This window comes from Temnothorax longispinosus, chromosome 2, assembly GCF_030848805.1.
Source record: "Temnothorax longispinosus isolate EJ_2023e chromosome 2, Tlon_JGU_v1, whole genome shotgun sequence".
Classification (NCBI taxonomy): Eukaryota; Metazoa; Arthropoda; class Insecta; order Hymenoptera; family Formicidae; genus Temnothorax; species Temnothorax longispinosus.
The window spans coordinates 18356904-18374139 of NC_092359.1; the positions used below are offsets into that span (position 1 = coordinate 18356904).

The window sequence follows — 17236 nt, forward strand, 5'->3', positions numbered from 1 at the left end:
ACAAAATCTTGTCGAGCGACACTTTTCATATTATACAAGAATGTTATATTGCATAAAAGATTGTAGTACATGACGTATTGCTTTCTTTTTTTCCAAGGAAAGAACAAAGAGAAATTGCGAATTTATTTATTGCACGTTTGACAGGATAGAAAGAGCTTTGCTAGCTGACGAGGCCCAACAACTGTCGCAGCATAGCTTCCACGTCGCTGTCATCATCGTTCTCCAGCACCACGTCCCAGTTATCTACATCGTCCAAGTCGCACTCCGTTTCTGAATCATCTATACCTGCGGCGATTAAATTCGGTCCTGGTAAACCCTCGAAAGTGCTGGATTCTCTCTGGCGCTATAACATTTGTTACCTGGCGTGTAGACCCAGCCACGTTTCTGTCTGACTTCCTCGGGGCAAACTATCCGTACGGTTCTACAGGCGTCTCCAAAGTTTTCTATGAACCATTTGACGTCTGTTTTTCGTCTGACGTCGCTTATTATCCACACCGACTTGTCCCGCGCTGGAAAATACGTGCGTTTAGACACGTTTACGTAGAAATTAAACCAGTCATGATGTTTCATAAAGAGCTCTTTGGCTCGCAGTACCGTTACACATGTCAATAGCGGCGCGACAGAAGTAGCCGTAGTCCTTCCTCCTCATATCCTCACCCCACTTGACCATTTCCAGACGATACTTTTCCTTGTATTCCCCATGTCCCAGTAATTGATCGATGTCGAGACCCAGAGATTTCGCCCAGTGTGATTTTATGGGTCCCGATAAGCGTATAATCGTGCCCCTTTGCGAGCCAATCCTGTAAATTGCGTAAACCAAGTGCTGTTTCAGAATGAAAAGATTATATTAATAATATATATTACTTAAGAGAAACATGGACTATATATCCAAGTAAATAACAATCGATTCCTCAATTATCAAACACAGAAATGTATTTTTAATACAGCTTTGTATCGTCTTATCCTTATGTTAATTTTATGTCAATTTTCTGCTGAGTAACGCCACTTGCGTTACTTTATCTACGAATAATGACAAAATATCGTTGTGGTACCTGTTGTACAAGATATCGGTGATATAGTCCTTTCCAGATTTCCTCTTGCCGCTAAATAAGAAAATCCTCGCCGGTTTCGTCGAACTACTCGCGATTTTCGTGACATCGCGCGCGTCCAGCGTCCGATCTGTGGCCATATTGGCCCATATTAACGTATAACTGTACGAGTCGTAAGTGGCATAAATTATTTAAAAAAAGCGCCGAAACGATGAAATATCAAGTCTGTATGGAACTGTACTTATCACCTACTTTCCACTCCACTTTTAAAGAAATTCACTGTTGATCTATCGAACTACATACGAAATTACGAAACTAAAGAGAGGGTGAAACTGATTTTTTAACCACAAGTGTTTTTTTTTCCAATTTATTTTGACAGAGTCATTAATTTACGCTGAAATTATTTCTTATTCTTAGCTTCACGAAGGGCCTTTCGTTGCTCTGCCCTCTTCAACTGGGCCTTCGGTTTCAGGTTATGTTTCTTCGCGAAGCGTTGGTTCCTCAAGAACTTGAGATCCATCTGAAAAGTGCGTGCAAAAGATAAATGTAGGATTTTATGATACGTGTGAGAATGGACATCACGAAAATCTTTAAATTATTTTAAAACACTAAAGACACACGTAGAGGATATTATTTACTAAATGACGTTTCCTCTTGCACAATATTTTACATATCTTTTTCTTTTGCTACGTTTAAAGGCCACGAAACAAAATAGAGGAATGAATAAAAGCACAATAAAATATATCGATAAAACTTACGCCGAGTGTGCTTTCGTGCCTGTATCTCTTTGGCTTTTTAATGCCATTTCGATGCGCCTTCCTGTCTGAAAGTGATACAAGAATCAACAGTTTAGCCAGTGATAATTTAAATGTTAGATTTATCTAAAGAGTTTTACATTAAATATTTTACTACATTTAATATATACAATTTGATATTTTATAATGCTATCTCAAAAGCATTAAAATTATGTGAAACATCTATGTTTATAAAGATACAACTCTCTAGATTTTCTGATAATTTATTGTAAAATATACTTACTCTGGTTATGATTTGTGTGATTCTTGGACTTGGCCATCTTCTGGATTTACTTATTCCTACCTGTAATAATATTTCATTATTTCAAAACACTGCTGTAAATATAGTAGTTGAGATTGAGGTTAGGAATCGTGAAGGAAAAACTATCATCTCTCAAGTATTCATGCATAATACACGTGAGAAAGTACAATGATTTTGTTTAGTAATAAGTAAAAAAAGTTGCGATTCTTTAAGTATATCTCGATTTTAGCAGATTAAATGGATTTTAACAGAGAAAATAATAAAACTTTGAAAAACCGTACGCAAGCTTTCGGAAACGGAAGCGGGAAGAAACGTGGTCGAACGTGAACGTGATGAAAATGGACCATGTAGCGACACTAGCGCCAAACGACTCTCACAACAATCCTTTATGATTTGAAAATTTGAACAAGACTGTTTATACATTTTGTTAGAATAATACCATTTAAAATAATATAGATACAATATTTTAAAAAATAATAAAAAAGGCAAAGAGAGATATTTTAGAAAAAATATTCAAACTCTTTAAAAAAATGTGTATTTAAAATACCAAGTATGTTAAAGTTTTTCTCAACTCTTCTGGAATAAAATTATTCTAAGCAATTCAATTCTTATATTAATTAATTTCAATTTTTATTTAATTTTTTACACACTTAAAATGTGATGTTTTTATTGAAAATTTTGCATACATGCATACATATATTTATAGTGAAGAAAAATATATGAAATACTCAATATATACTTAACACATTCACAAGTTATTTTGATATGAAGATACATTTTGCTCTCTTGTCGACTTAAAAATATACAATTTTACACTATTGCCAGAATAATGTACACGACAAAATATAGAATTATACTGATTAATCTTAAGCGTGTTCATGTACTACAAAGTATATCACAGCCAAATGCTAATACTAATAATGATTCTACATTAATCTAAAATAAACTTCTCATTTATATAGATGTCGAATCATTATCTTATTAGAACTAATTACTTTAAATAAAAGTTTAACTAGTTACAAAAAAAAACTAATATAAACGAGCATAATACAAAACATAGCAACACATTTTAAAATATGTCTATTGCACTGTTCTATTGTACTATTCAAAAGCATTATTGAGAAGGTATTATTTGAAAAGTTTTAGCTTGATGTCACAACATGTGAAAGGTACAAAAGATTGTACTATAAATATCCGTGTGATTTTTGCAAACGCAAATCGCACTACGGAATGCATATCGATATTTGAAGTATCGCTCTTTATAAACCGAATAATTGTCTTTGCAACACAATCCAATCCGTGACTTTTTGCTGGATCCGTCGTTTTTCCAATAGAGCCGTAGCAGCCTTTTGAAATTTCTCTTCGTTTCGACGTACGTACATCCTTGCATCCTGTTCCATCAGACTGATCTTTTCGGGTCGGATTTCCACCATCGATAACATTTCCGTTAAATAAGGGTTAAATCTGAAGTAAACGTGATCGGGTAACAGATCGTTGAGCATCGTATGTACAGCTGAAAAACCGAGATTAATGTTACAAAAAACCAATCAATTTTACCAATTACATCTTTCCTTAATTTATTTCCAAATAGCAGCAATGCAATTAATTAGATCGCTTTTGTTATATCATATTAGTATTACCCTCTGTATCGGTGGCGCTATCCAGAATTTTGTAAAACTTCTCTCTCCAGCTCGAGAGTGCTATCGCTGGAGATTCGCTTTCGCTGATGCGATATGGGATTCGACCTGTTCCGAATGATATGACGCATTGGATCGGATTATTCGGCCACAGCTGTTTGGCTTCGTGTATCGCCACGGCGCACGGGTTATTTACCAGAATACCTGAAGCAATATAATCGTTCTCGATGACATTGCGAAAATTTTTATTCGATTTTTATACGGTTTAGGGCCGGTTTTTCCAACCTGTTAGGTAAACTAACTAATAGTTAAATCATATGTCTAACTTTATCTAATTTGAAGGAAAAACAAAGACGCATATATGCTTTAACTATTAGTTAGTTTACCAACACGTTGGAACAACCGGCCCTTACTCGCCGGAATAGTCGCGTAGCTTACCGCCGTCCTGATGAAGATAATCGCCGTATTTATATTCCTCAAAGTAACTCGGTGCAGCAGCTGACGCTCTCACAGCTTCCCACAATTTGTACTTGTGAGACCCCATGTACTGGCTCTCCACTCCGTGCGGAAACGTGTAATTTCTAAACACGTAAGCCATAACGTGCTCGTGATTTACCACGGCGGATATTGCTGCAAACTAAAAATGCAGACACAGTTGAACGCCTCTCTACATTCAAATTACCTCGCCTGTACAAGTCATGCATTATGCATTTTATTTCGCTCGACGTTTAATATATATTAAAATCTACACACCTTCGGTGCATTTGGATCGCGCGTGGTCTTAATAAGAATCTTGTCGCCCAAATGCTCCGCTAATAATTTTTCCCACAACGCGGTATCGTAATACGCGTGACTCCAGACTAGACTGCTCGTGCCTTTTATAGCACTCTGCGTGAATACCCTGGTGCTCAGTTCCTTGTACAATGACGAAACTTCATCCAATGACTTTCTCTTGTGTCCTCCTGCAATAGCGAGTGAACAATAAAGCTTGCGATAAACGGTAACTTCACAAGACATTCTTTTTACATGCGGAACCATCCACATGCGAAACATACTGTAAATCCACGTAAAAAGTTTACCTTCCAAAACGTCCTTTGGCAATACTGCATATAGATGACATACAAATTAATTTGGACGCACACAACAAACTTGTTACAAACGAAAAATTAGTAACTCTTTATATTATAAAAATTAATAACTCTTTCTAATGTTATCTTGTAATAATTAATGATTATTAAGAGACTAATAAATGAATATTTCTAGACTCCTACATTAAGCAATTACCTAATACAGCAGCGAGAATGGCTCCTGTGCTCACGCCGCATATATAATCAAACATTTCGTAAGTCTTCTTCCCCGTGAGTTCCTCCAATTTCTTCAGCATCTCTATAACCAATACTCCGCGAATGCCGCCGCCGTCGATCGACAGGATTCTGATACCCCGACCAGGTAGAGGATCGATGTAACCCATTACAGCCAGCGCTTCTCTAATAGATGCTGCAAGAATCACGTTGAAGTAACCATAAGTAACCGTTGTCAATGGTAGAAGGTGGTCGCATCGTCATTCAACATTTATTTTTCTCTTGTATACCTTTAATTTGTTCATCCTTCGTCTTTTGACGAGTCCTCAATAAGATTCGAATCGCTCCCTCTTTAATCGCATAATGTCTTGCCTCTGGATACTGATCGACGTGCAACAACAAATCCTCCAGTCTGCGCAACTTCGAGGCATTTGACTCGGCCGACGCGATGCTGTTCAAGACGTGACGCGTGCGGGAGACGATGCTGTGCTTCGGAATATTGCTGTGGATGTTCACCTTCCACTTCGGTATGACGACGGCACTTGGCGTAGCTTTGGGAGATAACTTGGGGAACAACGTGGAGAAAATTTGCAGCATTGTTACGCCATCCTTCGATTCCGCTTTGTCGGGGATGCCTGGCTGTCCTGGCTCACGAGTTTGCTGCGCAGAGAAATTTAACTCTTCGCACAAAAAGCACAGTAAATACTATTATTGCCTCGTCCAGTTTACAAATAATTACCTGTTGTGTTTTCGGTTGCGCGGCTCTTGGATCGGGATCGGCGACCGACTCTGCTTGCTCGGACACTAACGTTAGCTTCACGTTCTCCGGATCATTGCCGTCTTTGTGCTTTGCGCTCGAGGTCTTGTCGGTATCGGTGGTGTTGACAGATCCCGAAGACGATCCCAATTTTCGTATCGTCTCGAGCTGCGAATAGGTTAATTTCTGCAGGCTATCCAGCCAATCCTTGGTGATAACAAGCTGTTGATTCTTCTCGTAGTTGGCCTTGTTCAGATAGTCTTTCAATTGCGATATAAGCTTCCACTGATTCTGCATGGACATTGTGATGGTCTTTAAATCATTTATAGAGCGTAAAAATCTGTCTGTGGCGCTCGTTACATTTCCACCGGCGTCCTTGCCAGCCGCGCTATCCGTAAGTTGCCTGTAATCAAAAGACACTCTTTTTTTTCTGCATTTCTGACAAGTACAATCGCATACTGATCTTATCTTTCCGCATTTGCAAAACGTGAATGCACAAATTGTTGCAAACTCATAGAAATAAATTTTAAAGTGATTTCGAACCCAAACTCCGATCAACTTGATTGGCAGAATCGCCGATCAAAAGCAGAGGTCATTTAACGGCACAACCGTCTCTTTGATATCTTTTTATGTCAAACAGCAAAATGTTTAATAATTCTAGCGGCGAGGTGGTACAGGTACGATTTGATAAAATTAATCGGAGTTTGGTCGAGATAATTCACTCTCGGAAATAAATAGAAGCACCGAAGTCGAAAGTATAACCTCTTTATTGTTCGAGAACGTTCACGTTCAGGTAACGCGCATGTTCCTCGTCTCCTTCCATCTTGCGATCGCAATTATTATACGCGCGCGTAGCTTCTACGAGACTGAGAACTGAATTCACTGAATATCGATTCGGATTCGGAGTGCCGCGACAACGAAGGAAAACGGAATTCCGTCGCCGCTCGACGCGCCGTCGCCGACGTATTTTCCACAGCTGTCAAAGTCAGCTGATCGCGCGAGAGATCGAATTGGATCGAACGAGAAGACGTCTGTCCTTTAAGCCCTTATCAGACCACGGATCGGGATTGAGATTGGATTGAAATTTGACCATTCAGAGCAAAGTTCACTAAACCTGATATCAGCCCTTCTTTATTCTGATTGATTAAATTTCAATCCAATCTCAATCCCAATCCGCAGTCTACTGATATACGGGTTTTAGGGCCTGTTCGTTTTAGCTCAACTTCTCTCACAGTCTTTTCTCCTTTTCGCTCCAACGTGAAAAGGAAAAGAGGAAAGACGAACCGTGCAACAAGCTCAGCTAAAACAAAACAGGCCTCTTCTCTCGAGTTGTCTAACCTGACCCGTGGCTCATTCGCCTGCGTCTGTGCGCATTTATATGACTTTCTTTTCTTTTTTTTTCCCCAGAAGATTGCTAATTCAATTATCGTGCCGACATTTCGATAACGTCATGGAGGATCATTACTGGCGGATAGCAGATACCGTTAAATGACTCAGCAGCTATTTAAGTCGACAATGCATTTCCGTGCAACGGCTTTTCGTTCGCTAGATGAAATTACAACTGGCGATGACGCACGCGATCAAAGTAGTTTAGGCTGATTTCGATTAGTTTCAATTAAATTAATCGGATTAAGTTTCCATTTCCACCAATATGTAGATTAACTTTATTCTCGATTTAGCTTTACTTTTTCATCATTTCCTTTAGACGATGATAAAGAGTAGGCTAAACCGAGATTCAAGTTTAATCCGCATTGATTGAAATGGACATAATCAACAGTATTGTTTCCAGCAAAATTTCGAGCTATATGATTCGTTGTCTCCATTTAAATTTCTTTCCCACGTCAACAAATAAAAAAATATATTCTGTCCATAAAAAAAATAGGTAAGGCGTTACTCGACGAATCAGTCATATAATTTCGGTGGAAGTCATTTTAGAATTGTTTCAACGAAATTAATTTTATTTAGGCAAAAAAATTTAGGGTTAATTTTACGCTCGTTCCTCAACAAATCAATTTCTTTATATACACTTGTCACACAATCTATACGTTCTGTTCTTTATTGTAAATCAAAGCGTGATCTCACTCACCTAGTTAACACAATGCACTTTCGGCAGCGCGTCGCGTGTCTATTAAAAGACATCGTGAGGATCGCAGCAGATCAATATATCGACCCGCGCCACTCTCTATCTCCTCTTCCTCGGAGATGTTTCAATCAAACGCCAACAAATCAATTCGTTCAACTTTCCTCTCCGCGAATGTTTCGAAAGAGGATCGAAATTGACAGTTTCGATTACCAAAACTGTCAAGAAAATCAATGAATTGAATTGAACTCAATCAATCTTCGCGATGACAGAAGAAGAAAGAGAAATATATGATCGTGTTCCGCCGCAGCGTCCGTCTAGAACTTTCGCGCTGATACTAAACGCAACTCGGCGCCGTTTCAATTCTTATACGAGTGCAACACGTGACGTCCCGGCGAGTTTGCCAGCTCGCCTCGTAAATAAAGATCGTACGACGCCGGCGGGGCCAACCAGAGGTGGTCGCGCGACACCTTCGTTTACCACGGTGCAACGACATTTGGGCGAAGACGAAGGGCGGAGGGTGAAGAGAGAAGTCGACAGGTTCTCGGAAGCTTGAGTCAAGAGACGATCTCATCACGATATGTTTGTTTACGTCCGGTCTTCCGTACGCGTCCAATATCGCGGTTATCCCGCGGCATGCGCTTCCCTCACGCAAGACGACCAAGCGCGATGTAAACATTGAGGCACGTGCATCCGCTGTCATGTGCGCGATTTCGACAGCTTCCTGCTTCGTCCACAACTCTCGCGAATTAACTTCGTATCTCGTCCGACTTCAGCGACGTGCGATCTGATTATTATACTATAATTATTATGGTAGATTATTTGCGCATCGACATTTGCGCGTTGACTCTAACGCCCTTGTTTTCCCGTCCGATGATTCATTTCAGATCAATCGTATCAATAGCACAATAGCGTATCAATAGCGATACTAAGTAATGCCAAAATATGCGAGCGTCGCATTTTATCGCTCTCTTGAACAACATATGGCCGGTATTCATAGTCGGTTCTTATATTAAAGACCATCTTAAGTACAATCTTAACCAATCACAGAGCCGTATTAGCATCTTAAGATATTACTTAAGACGGTCTTGAAATAAGATCTGATTATGAATACCGGCCATAAGAAACGTTGCTGCAATGATTACTAAATATAAATAAGAAGCAAAGTCGTGCGATTAATTTCACTCCACACTCCTGTCTTCATTTATGAAAAAATAATTTGGTATGAATGAAAGATTGTTCCAGTTTTCCGAAATTTTCTCGATTTTACTTCCAACATTTAATATCGTGTCAATAATATTACATCAGGTTGCATAATAATTTTTCGAAAATACGATATTAGGATAGGCATTGAAATAATTACGAGACTTTCAATTTTCTTCATTTATTTAGCAGCAGCGAAAAATGCTTTACAAATAAATATTGAAATACGTACTTATCGCATTCCCTTAATCTTTAACCCTTAAATGAGCGATTTTTGTAGCATTCTGAGTATTTTTTAAATAAATAATAAGCCTTCCTATCCAGAAGGAAAAGAAGGCCAGAGAAAGCCCTTCACAGATATGCAAATAAGCCACGCATTTTCAGTTCGAACTTCATAAAAGAGATTATATTACATAATATATCGAGATATATTACATAATATATCGAGAAGTTGTTTTGCATATATGCAAAGCACTTAAGGATTAAGACAATTCCGCTTATAAGAGAAAACTTACAGAAACGAGTTAATAAACGGCTACCAAAATTCCTGAGAAAAAGGGTTACGTACTAAAATAACAGTTGCGCGCTTCTAAAAAACAACAAACAGGTGTATATAGTATATAAAGTTAAATGCGATTGTTTATCACGATTGTTTATCACGTTTATTTCGTCTAACATAAGTCGCCTGATCGCCGCGACAAATAAGTACTTGTGCGCACGTCGTTTTTCGAACGAACAAACACGTCTCTCCGGAAGACCATGATTTGGCTCGCACGTGGATCGGGTGATGTTACGACGTCATGCCGTAAATCGAGAAAGGCTAACTCGCTACACAAGGAAGTCATCCCGATTGGCTCGTGCCCAGATGACCTTGCTGGCTGACTGGCCGAGTCGCGGAGGCTCGATCGTCGTATCACGCCATTTTTCTTTCACATAAAATTGGCTCGCTACGGACTCCGTTAAGCCGTAATGACGCATCCATTCACGTACGGATTACACGTCCGTCTCGATGAGGACGGAACCAGGATTTCCGGGTGCGCGATTGCGTATCGTATCGTTCCCTCGAATCATTGATATTTATGATATTGTACCGGAGATGCTTTATTCCAGAAATTACGCAATTATAACAAAAATAAACGATAATTATTATAAGACGTACAATAATGATATTAGATGAATGATAAAGATATTAATAATGATATTGTCACTGGCCATTGCTATAAGATCGTAATTTCGTATCTGGAATATCTCTCTGTTATCATTTAATGATTTATATATAATCAATACTTTGCCGACCGTCCGCGTAGATAATATATCTGTTTCATGATCCATTATTAAACGGCTAAATGGATAAATCCACTGGCGAGTCTGTCCCAGGGGAATGTGTTTTAATATTAAAACACTCCTTTTTCAAATTAAAAAAATCAGTTTTGCTGCATCTGCTTTAAAAATCCAGGGAAAAAATGCATGAAGTGTTAAAGCAAAATCAGAAGTTTCACCACGTCCTCGTCGTTAATCTTGAAGTAAAAGCTAAGCGTGATACTAAGAATAAGAAAAATATCCAACTAAATTTTGCCGACAAACACCTTCCATTATCAGGATCCGTTAGTGGATAGACCTATCTGTTTTGCGTCACATTCTTCTATGATTCTTAATTATAGTTTGTTGTAATAAAAGAAATTATAAGGAGAAGAAGAAGAATATTTTCAAAATCAATGCAGGTCATAAAAATTGTGCGGTGCTTTATTCAGGGCGAAACTCGTACGATTTACAGTAAAGTGTTAATAGTTCTATTATTTTTTTTTTTTTAGAATTTTCCTCTGGCGAAAGAGATCCCGAGGATCACAGACACTCCTAAATCAGTCCGGCTACAATTTTACGTTTATCCTCACTGTCGAACACGCTATAGAAGTCCTATAATAGAACCTCGCGTGTACGCTATACCCGACAGAAAATCCCTCGGGAGGTTTAACGCTACGCGCCACAATGCACTTCATTCTGCTGAAAGGCTCATCCACCGGTAGCCGCGCTATCTGGAATCGATGTACTTTCGACGCGGATTCTCGCATCTTGGATTTCCCAGGCATGCGTGCTTGTACAGGGTGCTTCAGATCAGATCCGCCCGAGCCGCCCTTAGCGTACAGATCATATGCGGTTGCGCTAGTAGGGAAAAAATCACTTCCAGCCCCGAGAAATCCGTAAAACGGATCCGCGACAGCCTGCATATCACGCGTATACAATCGGCACAATTGCCGTCGGACATTGGAAATCCGATCGAGGCTCAGATTCGCTGCATATTTATTTTCGCGAGAATTGGCACGAGATCCTCTTTCACGCGTTCACCGGAGAGCGAAATCTTGGTCTTCCTCTCCGGAGGAAGAAATATTGGAAGAGATTTTTCTTTTGTTTGAAAGGTGATTGATTTCGAAACCTCGGTTGATCTACGGGCAAAAATCCACCTCCCCCGCGACTTCGGGGTCAAAAAGCGTCGGGAACGAGATTCGAGAATCGCGATAATTTACTTATTTTCATCCCGCGATTCGTATCTACGCGTACGAAGCATAATTAGCGCGTGCCGTGACATTTTTTCCCCTTTTTTCCCTCTTTTTTTCCTACTCGCGGACACCTCCGAGGGGCGCGTCGGATTGCGCATTGCCACGGCTCCGTGGGACTGTATCAACCCCTATATAAGGCTGAATCCTTCCCCGCGAAAGTTTAGACGTGGCTCAGCGGGCGGTCCGACGTGTGATCGTTCCCTTTTCCGTTTTCTTTTTTTATTTTCACGACACACACGTGACCACCACCCTGCGTGTGCGGGGATCCCAGCCCTTCTCTCCCCGCGATTCGAGAGAATAACCCTTCGCCTCGTTATGTTCGCGAAGACGAGGTCGTTCGTGCTGTCGGTTATTGTTGCTTCGCAAGTGTCGTGGCTCGTGAGTGGTAAGACGTTTGCTTATTCACAAAGATGTTTTTCCTTTTTCGTCGGAATGTACTTTCTTATTGCGCAAAGTGCCCCTGAATCCCACAATTTTCGAACGAGATCAGATCAATTTTTATCTGATTAATTTTATTTAACTTAACACGAGATATACGCGCACACATATTACTTTCTTTTATTATAATAATTTTCTTTTAATTAATACGCGCTCGCATTGTTTTTTCTCTGCTGTTGTAAAGTATTATAATATACTATGTCTGGTGCGTAAAAGAAAAAAAACGGATAATTTTCTCTGGAATAAAATTATTTAAGTGCTAGTATATAAGATCCACTTTTAATGCATTTATAAATATATATAAACGAATTTTAATATCCCTGTTGGATGATAATAAGGTACATTTCAAGAAATACACACACCTATTGGTAAAATCTTGCTTTTAAAGAACATCCACGTCCATCGATTTTCTTTTATCAAAAGTTTACCGACATGCTGTTCAATATAAGTGATGATAAATGTTTCAATATGCAACTTACGTATCAATCCCTATATAAGGCTGAATCCTTCCCCGCGAAAGTTTAGACGTGGCTCAGCGGGCGGTCTGACGTTTTTCGTTTTCTTTTTTGTTTTCACGACACACACGTGTATCAACGTTTTATTTTACCACTTAATAAATACAATTGTTAACTCTTAAATGTGCAATTTCGTAAGCATTCTGAATATTTTTTCAATAAATAGTGACCTTCTGGGTCTTCTCATTCAGAAAAGAAAGAAGGCCCTTTACAGATGTGCAAAGCCGCGCGTTTTCAGTTCGAACTTCATAAGGGAGATTACACACGGAGAATCGAAAATTCGCTTTGCATATATGCAAAGCTGCGCACTTAAGGGTCAAGCGTGTTTTGCGCGACTTTATCGATCTGCAGTTCATTTGAAATTTCTATATGTTTCGATGGCGGGAATATGAGCTCATTGGATATGCATGGCTTGTAGTTCAGTATTCTATGTCCCCTCTCGGCTTTTCTGCCGTGTGTAATCGCGCGTATGAATAAAACGAATGTATTTTCTGTGTGATTTCTTCAACAAATAGCGACACGTCGGCAGCATTTCTTCTGCGTAGTTGCGCAAATTAAGGCCCCGGCGTTTCAATTTGCAAATTCGAATCCCAAGTTATTCCTGCACAGTCGCAGCTTTTCAATTACAAAAGTTATTTTGATTTATTGTGAAATATTTTATTCGAGTTAAAGCGTCTGTAATTTTACATATTTCAAGCGATACCTATGAGCAGCTTTTGGAATAATTGCTGGAATTTTTTTAAGCAACATATCTCTTGCAAATATCGCAGAGATAATTATTCTCGGCTTTGTTCGTCCTCGATTTCAAGCCCGTGTTCAAACACAGCATTATTTTCGATTAAGCGTTCAAAATGCTTGTCGATATCCACACTCGTGACACGATGGAATCTCACGTCCTTTGATCCGCTTCGCAGTGGATTACGGAAATCCTCTGCGGGTGTATAACGTGGGCGTACTCATGGCATCCCATCTCGACAGCCCGTTTGATCTTGAGCGATGTGGCCCGGCGGTCGACCTGGCTTTGGAAGAAGTCAACGAATTCCTGAATGTTCACAACGTGCAGCTGCGCAAAGTTCAAGGAAGGTAACTTTGTGCCCAATATTACTGTCGGCAAACGTAGGGAGGAGGATCGTCCATCATTTTAGACGCCGTATCAATCAAAACTGACGAAACAGCGAGGACAATTATCAAATTCGTCCGTCGAGTCAATTTAACAATCGCCGACGTCTAATCTTTTCAATGCACGATAACGAAAAACATGTACCGGATGAAAGACGCGTAAGGGTGTCTCGCAATCGTAATTCTCCCTCATGTCCCTTTAATGGACCGGCCGTTCGTAATGCGTGCTCCTGTCATTTTCGCTTGGTGATTTTTTTATTTTTTTTTGCCGTTTCGGTCGTTGCGACAACGGGTGGAAAGAAATGCCGTCGAAGGAGGAAAAAGTACGTGATAAAAATATTCGAGATTACGAGTATGTCTAGAGGTAGTCACGTACAATGACTGTGATGTCATAAACGTAAATAAAAGACATTCCTTCGCATCGGATGAGAGACGTCATTACTTTCTGCACCGTGATACGCGAATCTTATATTATTTCCCGCCGAGTTACATTTTGCGCGCGTTATAATTCGTTTCGCTGCTCACGTGCACCCCTTTTGCGTCATTACATTGATACAATTGAACAGGCATTTGCATGGAAAGATGCGCTCGTGATATATAAACCGTACAACCCTCTCGAGAGATCGGCGGCAAAGAAAAAAAAAACGACGAATTATCTACGACAGAAAATTATTTTTACGTACGACATTCGCTATATATCGATCCATTTTCTCTCCTCCATACACGGTCGTATGAAAAATGTATTCATATGCATACACGGAGTATGTACCGCCGCGCCTATGTCTACGTTACGTGGTTTAATATTATATCTGTTTCACGGGGATTACACACTGAGGTTGTAATCACTCTTTTAGCGATGGCATCGAGATATATCTTTATAACGGCAGTACTTATAATTAATTGCGTTGTAAAATAACCTTCTAATGAATTAATCCCCGACGAAAATTCCAACAATTCGTTAATAATTATACGTATCTGTTGAGCGCGAATTACACGTTGTTGTAATCATCATTTTAATAGCGGCATCGAGACGTCCTTGTAACGGCATTTAATTAACCGCGACGTAAAATGGCCGTTCTTCTAATGAATTTATCCCTGACAAAAATTCCAATAATTCGTTAATAATTGCATTATCCACTGAGCGTGAATCACGCTGTAATCGCCGTTTCAGTACTAGCACCAAAGTCCCGCGTCTTTATAACAGCATTTAATTAACTGCGATGTAAAACTATTTTTGTAATTAATTAATTCCTGATGAAAATGATTTATTGACAATTACAGATGTTACGCGGGTGTTACAATCACTGTTGCAATTCTTATTTCCATGAATTAACCTCCGACGAAAATTCCAACATTTATTTTGATTTATTGACAGTTTCGTATGCGAGCGTTGTGGAAATTAAATTCTTTTCTATCGCGAACCGAGATTCCCCAACCATCCGCATTGTCATTGTAAACATTTGCCGGAGAAACCGCGGCATTTCTGCGCGCCGCGCCGCATTCTCAACATTTTCAATTAGCGCAGATCGATCTCGGGGAATTCAATCATTGGCCATTCATCGGGCACAATTAATGCGCCATTATCTCGAGTTGTTGCTCGCGGCGACGCGTCCCGTTCCCTATACGCGACGAATGCACCGTGATTATTGTTGCTATTCGTCGCTAATTGCGCGTACGCGGAATATTCGCACCGAAATGCGCATTTCGCCCCCTCAAGGACGCGGTACGTGCGTCACGTGCAACTGCACACGAGAGAGAGAGAGAGGGTGAGGACGTTCGGCTTATCCCTCTCGCTATCCACCCCCAGTAATCCAATCGTATTGTGTTTGCGTTTTAATACGTGATACATGCGATCCATCATATAGTCCACTTTATGCGTCTTCACTGATTGATATTAACCATGTACGCGTACATTTTCCATTATCAATGCAGGATAGGATTGTACATTTCTACGTTAACGCGGGAATTGGACTGCTGTAACCGCTGAATTCGAAAAATAAACACAGGGCTTTTTCGTTTAACGATTAAATAGCAACGTGAACATTCACGTGTGTATTAATATTAAAAACTCATATTATTGACTACATCTACATATTCTACATACAAAGGGATCAAGAAATATTGAAGTTATTGATTTTTTTTAAATTAAATGAAATCTCTTATCCAGCCCTTAGTAAACTGAAATAAAAGAAATATCAAATCTTTTTCTTTTCTTTATATTTATAATTACCTGTTTGCATAGCAAAGGTTTTAAAATTTGTCGATATAAGAAAATAATACACTTTTCCGAAACTTGCAACATTAAAATTTCACAGGCAAGACAATTTTTTTATCTTGTCAATAAAAAAGAATTAAATATTTCAAAAATCTCTTGGATCACTTCGTGACCAAATATAGAATGTATGTCAAATTTGAAGTAATCTGGTTGAAAAACTTTTTAGTTATATCAGAATCATTGTTTTGAGAAGACCATGATTACAGTGTACTCATTAATCTAATTTATTTCCTAATTTGTAATAAAATAAAAATAATATTTAGAAAATGAGTAATACGTGTACATAAATTTTCAGAAAATTTTATTTTTTCCAACTTTTACAATGGTCTAATTTCTACACAGCCAGGATTTCTTTCTAATATAATAGTTATGCTTATAACTGTACTAAAAGACTGAGACAATCATTTGCGTATTTGACAATAAATCGAGACCAAATCAATTCAAATCAACGTTGATTTGAACTGATCGCGATACTTAACAGACGGTCGGATGTTGAACGACAAATGTTCGGTTCGAATTTCTCAGTTATCCGACCTGCAGCGGGGCGAGAGCACCCGGTTTAGCGGCGGACATGCATTTCCGGGACAATGTGATCGCATTCGTCGGGCCAGCCTGCGCCTTCGCCCTGGAACCGGTGGCACGTCTCGCGGCCTACTGGAACAGCCCAATTATCACTGGCATGGGTGATCAAGTGAGTCGCACTTGCTTTTGCGCTGTAGGTACACGTGTCAGCATCTAATTATTAACTCCACACCGTACATTTCGTCCGCGCGATTAATTTACCATAAACGTTACATTTGCCGTAACCTCGGCATTTGACATTAATTAATCTCGCAACGATGGTCCTTGAAGACCACCCGAGTAGAGGGATGCCGTAACTGTAAATTCGTGAATGTGTGTTAAATTAGATCAATCTCCCATCTCGCATCCCTATTTTCTAATGTCCCATTTTGATGTCGCATCGTACATTTTGATATTATTACTCCGTATTGTGTCAACGTTAATATTAAATTATATGTGAAACGTGATTATCACTTTCTTGCGAACCAAGCCTCCCTCGGAGGGCGAACTGTCAGTCACGTCCGGTATCCTTGGAAGGATCCATAAGTGGAAGAATGAAACGTCGGTAAGAAGCGAAAGAGTCTCATAGAATCTTTTCCTTTCTTTCCAATTGCTGCGAATGTTAAGCATTTATGATAGTTGACGTTGCTTGTCTGACATTTTAATTTTTTTAAATATAGCATCATTAAT

General features: G+C 39.4%; 4 protein-coding genes across 11 annotated transcripts in view; 1 reads left to right on the forward strand and 3 right to left on the reverse strand.

Moving 5' to 3' along the window:
- The window catches only part of LOC139807996 (atrial natriuretic peptide receptor 1), a 65585-nt gene that overhangs the window by 42413 nt on the left and 5936 nt on the right, over positions 1-17236 (forward strand). For 2 of the 4 annotated variants that reach the window (XM_071769565.1, XM_071769566.1), the window contains exons 1-4: positions 11791-12023; positions 13506-13674; positions 16511-16676; positions 17037-17111. In XM_071769565.1, the coding sequence (XP_071625666.1) occupies positions 11954-12023; positions 13506-13674; positions 16511-16676; positions 17037-17111 (480 nt within the window). In that variant the 5' untranslated portion in view covers positions 11791-11953. Of the gene's footprint in view, positions 1-11790; positions 12024-13505; positions 13675-16510; positions 16677-17036; positions 17112-17236 lie in introns of those variants that run through there. The other 2 variants (XM_071769563.1, XM_071769564.1) reach the window with 1 other exon arrangement.
- Pmvk (Phosphomevalonate kinase) lies at positions 23-1387 on the reverse strand. The gene is made up of 4 exons (XM_071797979.1): positions 1053-1387; positions 595-800; positions 360-509; positions 23-285 (listed from the first exon to the last, which is right to left on the reverse strand). The coding sequence occupies exons 1-4, from the start codon at positions 1187-1189 to the stop codon at positions 161-163; spliced, it is 618 nt and encodes a 205-aa protein (XP_071654080.1). The 5' UTR covers positions 1190-1387; the 3' UTR covers positions 23-160.
- Rpl29 (ribosomal protein L29) lies at positions 1383-2483 on the reverse strand. 2 transcript variants are annotated; one of them, XM_071797981.1, is made up of 4 exons: positions 2382-2479; positions 2088-2143; positions 1808-1872; positions 1383-1569 (listed from the first exon to the last, which is right to left on the reverse strand). In XM_071797981.1, exons 2-4 carry the CDS (start codon positions 2122-2124, stop codon positions 1450-1452), a joined length of 222 nt encoding a protein of 73 aa, XP_071654082.1. In that variant the 5' UTR covers positions 2125-2143; positions 2382-2479; the 3' UTR covers positions 1383-1449. The 2 variants fall into 2 exon arrangements, with proteins under 2 accessions (XP_071654082.1, XP_071654081.1); XM_071797980.1 differs by having other exon boundaries at positions 1384-1569; positions 2088-2147; positions 2387-2483.
- Positions 2756-8214, reverse strand: LOC139825326 (calcium-independent phospholipase A2-gamma). 4 transcript variants are annotated; one of them, XM_071797973.1, is made up of 9 exons: positions 7887-8214; positions 5783-6203; positions 5334-5703; positions 5027-5239; positions 4822-4845; positions 4496-4704; positions 4181-4379; positions 3746-3946; positions 2756-3618 (listed from the first exon to the last, which is right to left on the reverse strand). In XM_071797973.1, the coding sequence occupies exons 1-9, from the start codon at positions 7937-7939 to the stop codon at positions 3365-3367; spliced, it is 1944 nt and encodes a 647-aa protein (XP_071654074.1). In that variant the 5' UTR covers positions 7940-8214; the 3' UTR covers positions 2756-3364. The 4 variants fall into 4 exon arrangements, with proteins under 4 accessions (XP_071654074.1, XP_071654076.1, XP_071654077.1 ...); XM_071797975.1 differs by lacking the exon at positions 7887-8214 and adding an exon at positions 6563-6803; XM_071797976.1 differs by lacking the exon at positions 7887-8214 and adding an exon at positions 6344-6534.

Bases quoted from the DNA above. Each gene is read 5' to 3' on its own strand.
- Rpl29 (XM_071797981.1), bottom strand. From the start codon at position 2,124: ATGGCCAAGTCCAAGAATCACACAAATCATAACCAGA. The intron at 1,873-2,087 runs GTAAGTATATTT...TATCACTTTCAG, and splicing joins TCACACAAATCATAACCAGA to ACAGGAAGGCGCATCGAAAT. The intron at 1,570-1,807 runs GTAAGTTTTATC...CGCACTTTTCAG, and splicing joins GGCACGAAAGCACACTCGGC to ATGGATCTCAAGTTCTTGAG.
- Pmvk (XM_071797979.1), bottom strand. From the start codon at position 1,189: ATGGCCACAGATCGGACGCTGGACGCGCGCGATGTCACGAAAATCGCG. The intron at 801-1,052 runs GTACCACAACGA...CGCAATTTACAG, and splicing joins ACCGATATCTTGTACAACAG to GATTGGCTCGCAAAGGGGCA. The intron at 286-359 runs GTAACAAATGTT...TAATCGCCGCAG, and splicing joins TGGCTGGGTCTACACGCCAG to GTATAGATGATTCAGAAACG.
- LOC139825326 (XM_071797973.1), bottom strand. From the start codon at position 7,939: ATGTCTTTTAATAGACACGCGACGCGCTGCCGAAAGTGCATTGTGTTA. The intron at 4,846-5,026 runs GTAATTGCTTAA...ATCTATATGCAG, and splicing joins CATTCTCGCTGCTGTATTAG to TATTGCCAAAGGACGTTTTG. The intron at 4,380-4,495 runs GTGTGTAGATTT...CTGCATTTTTAG, and splicing joins GCGATCCAAATGCACCGAAG to TTTGCAGCAATATCCGCCGT.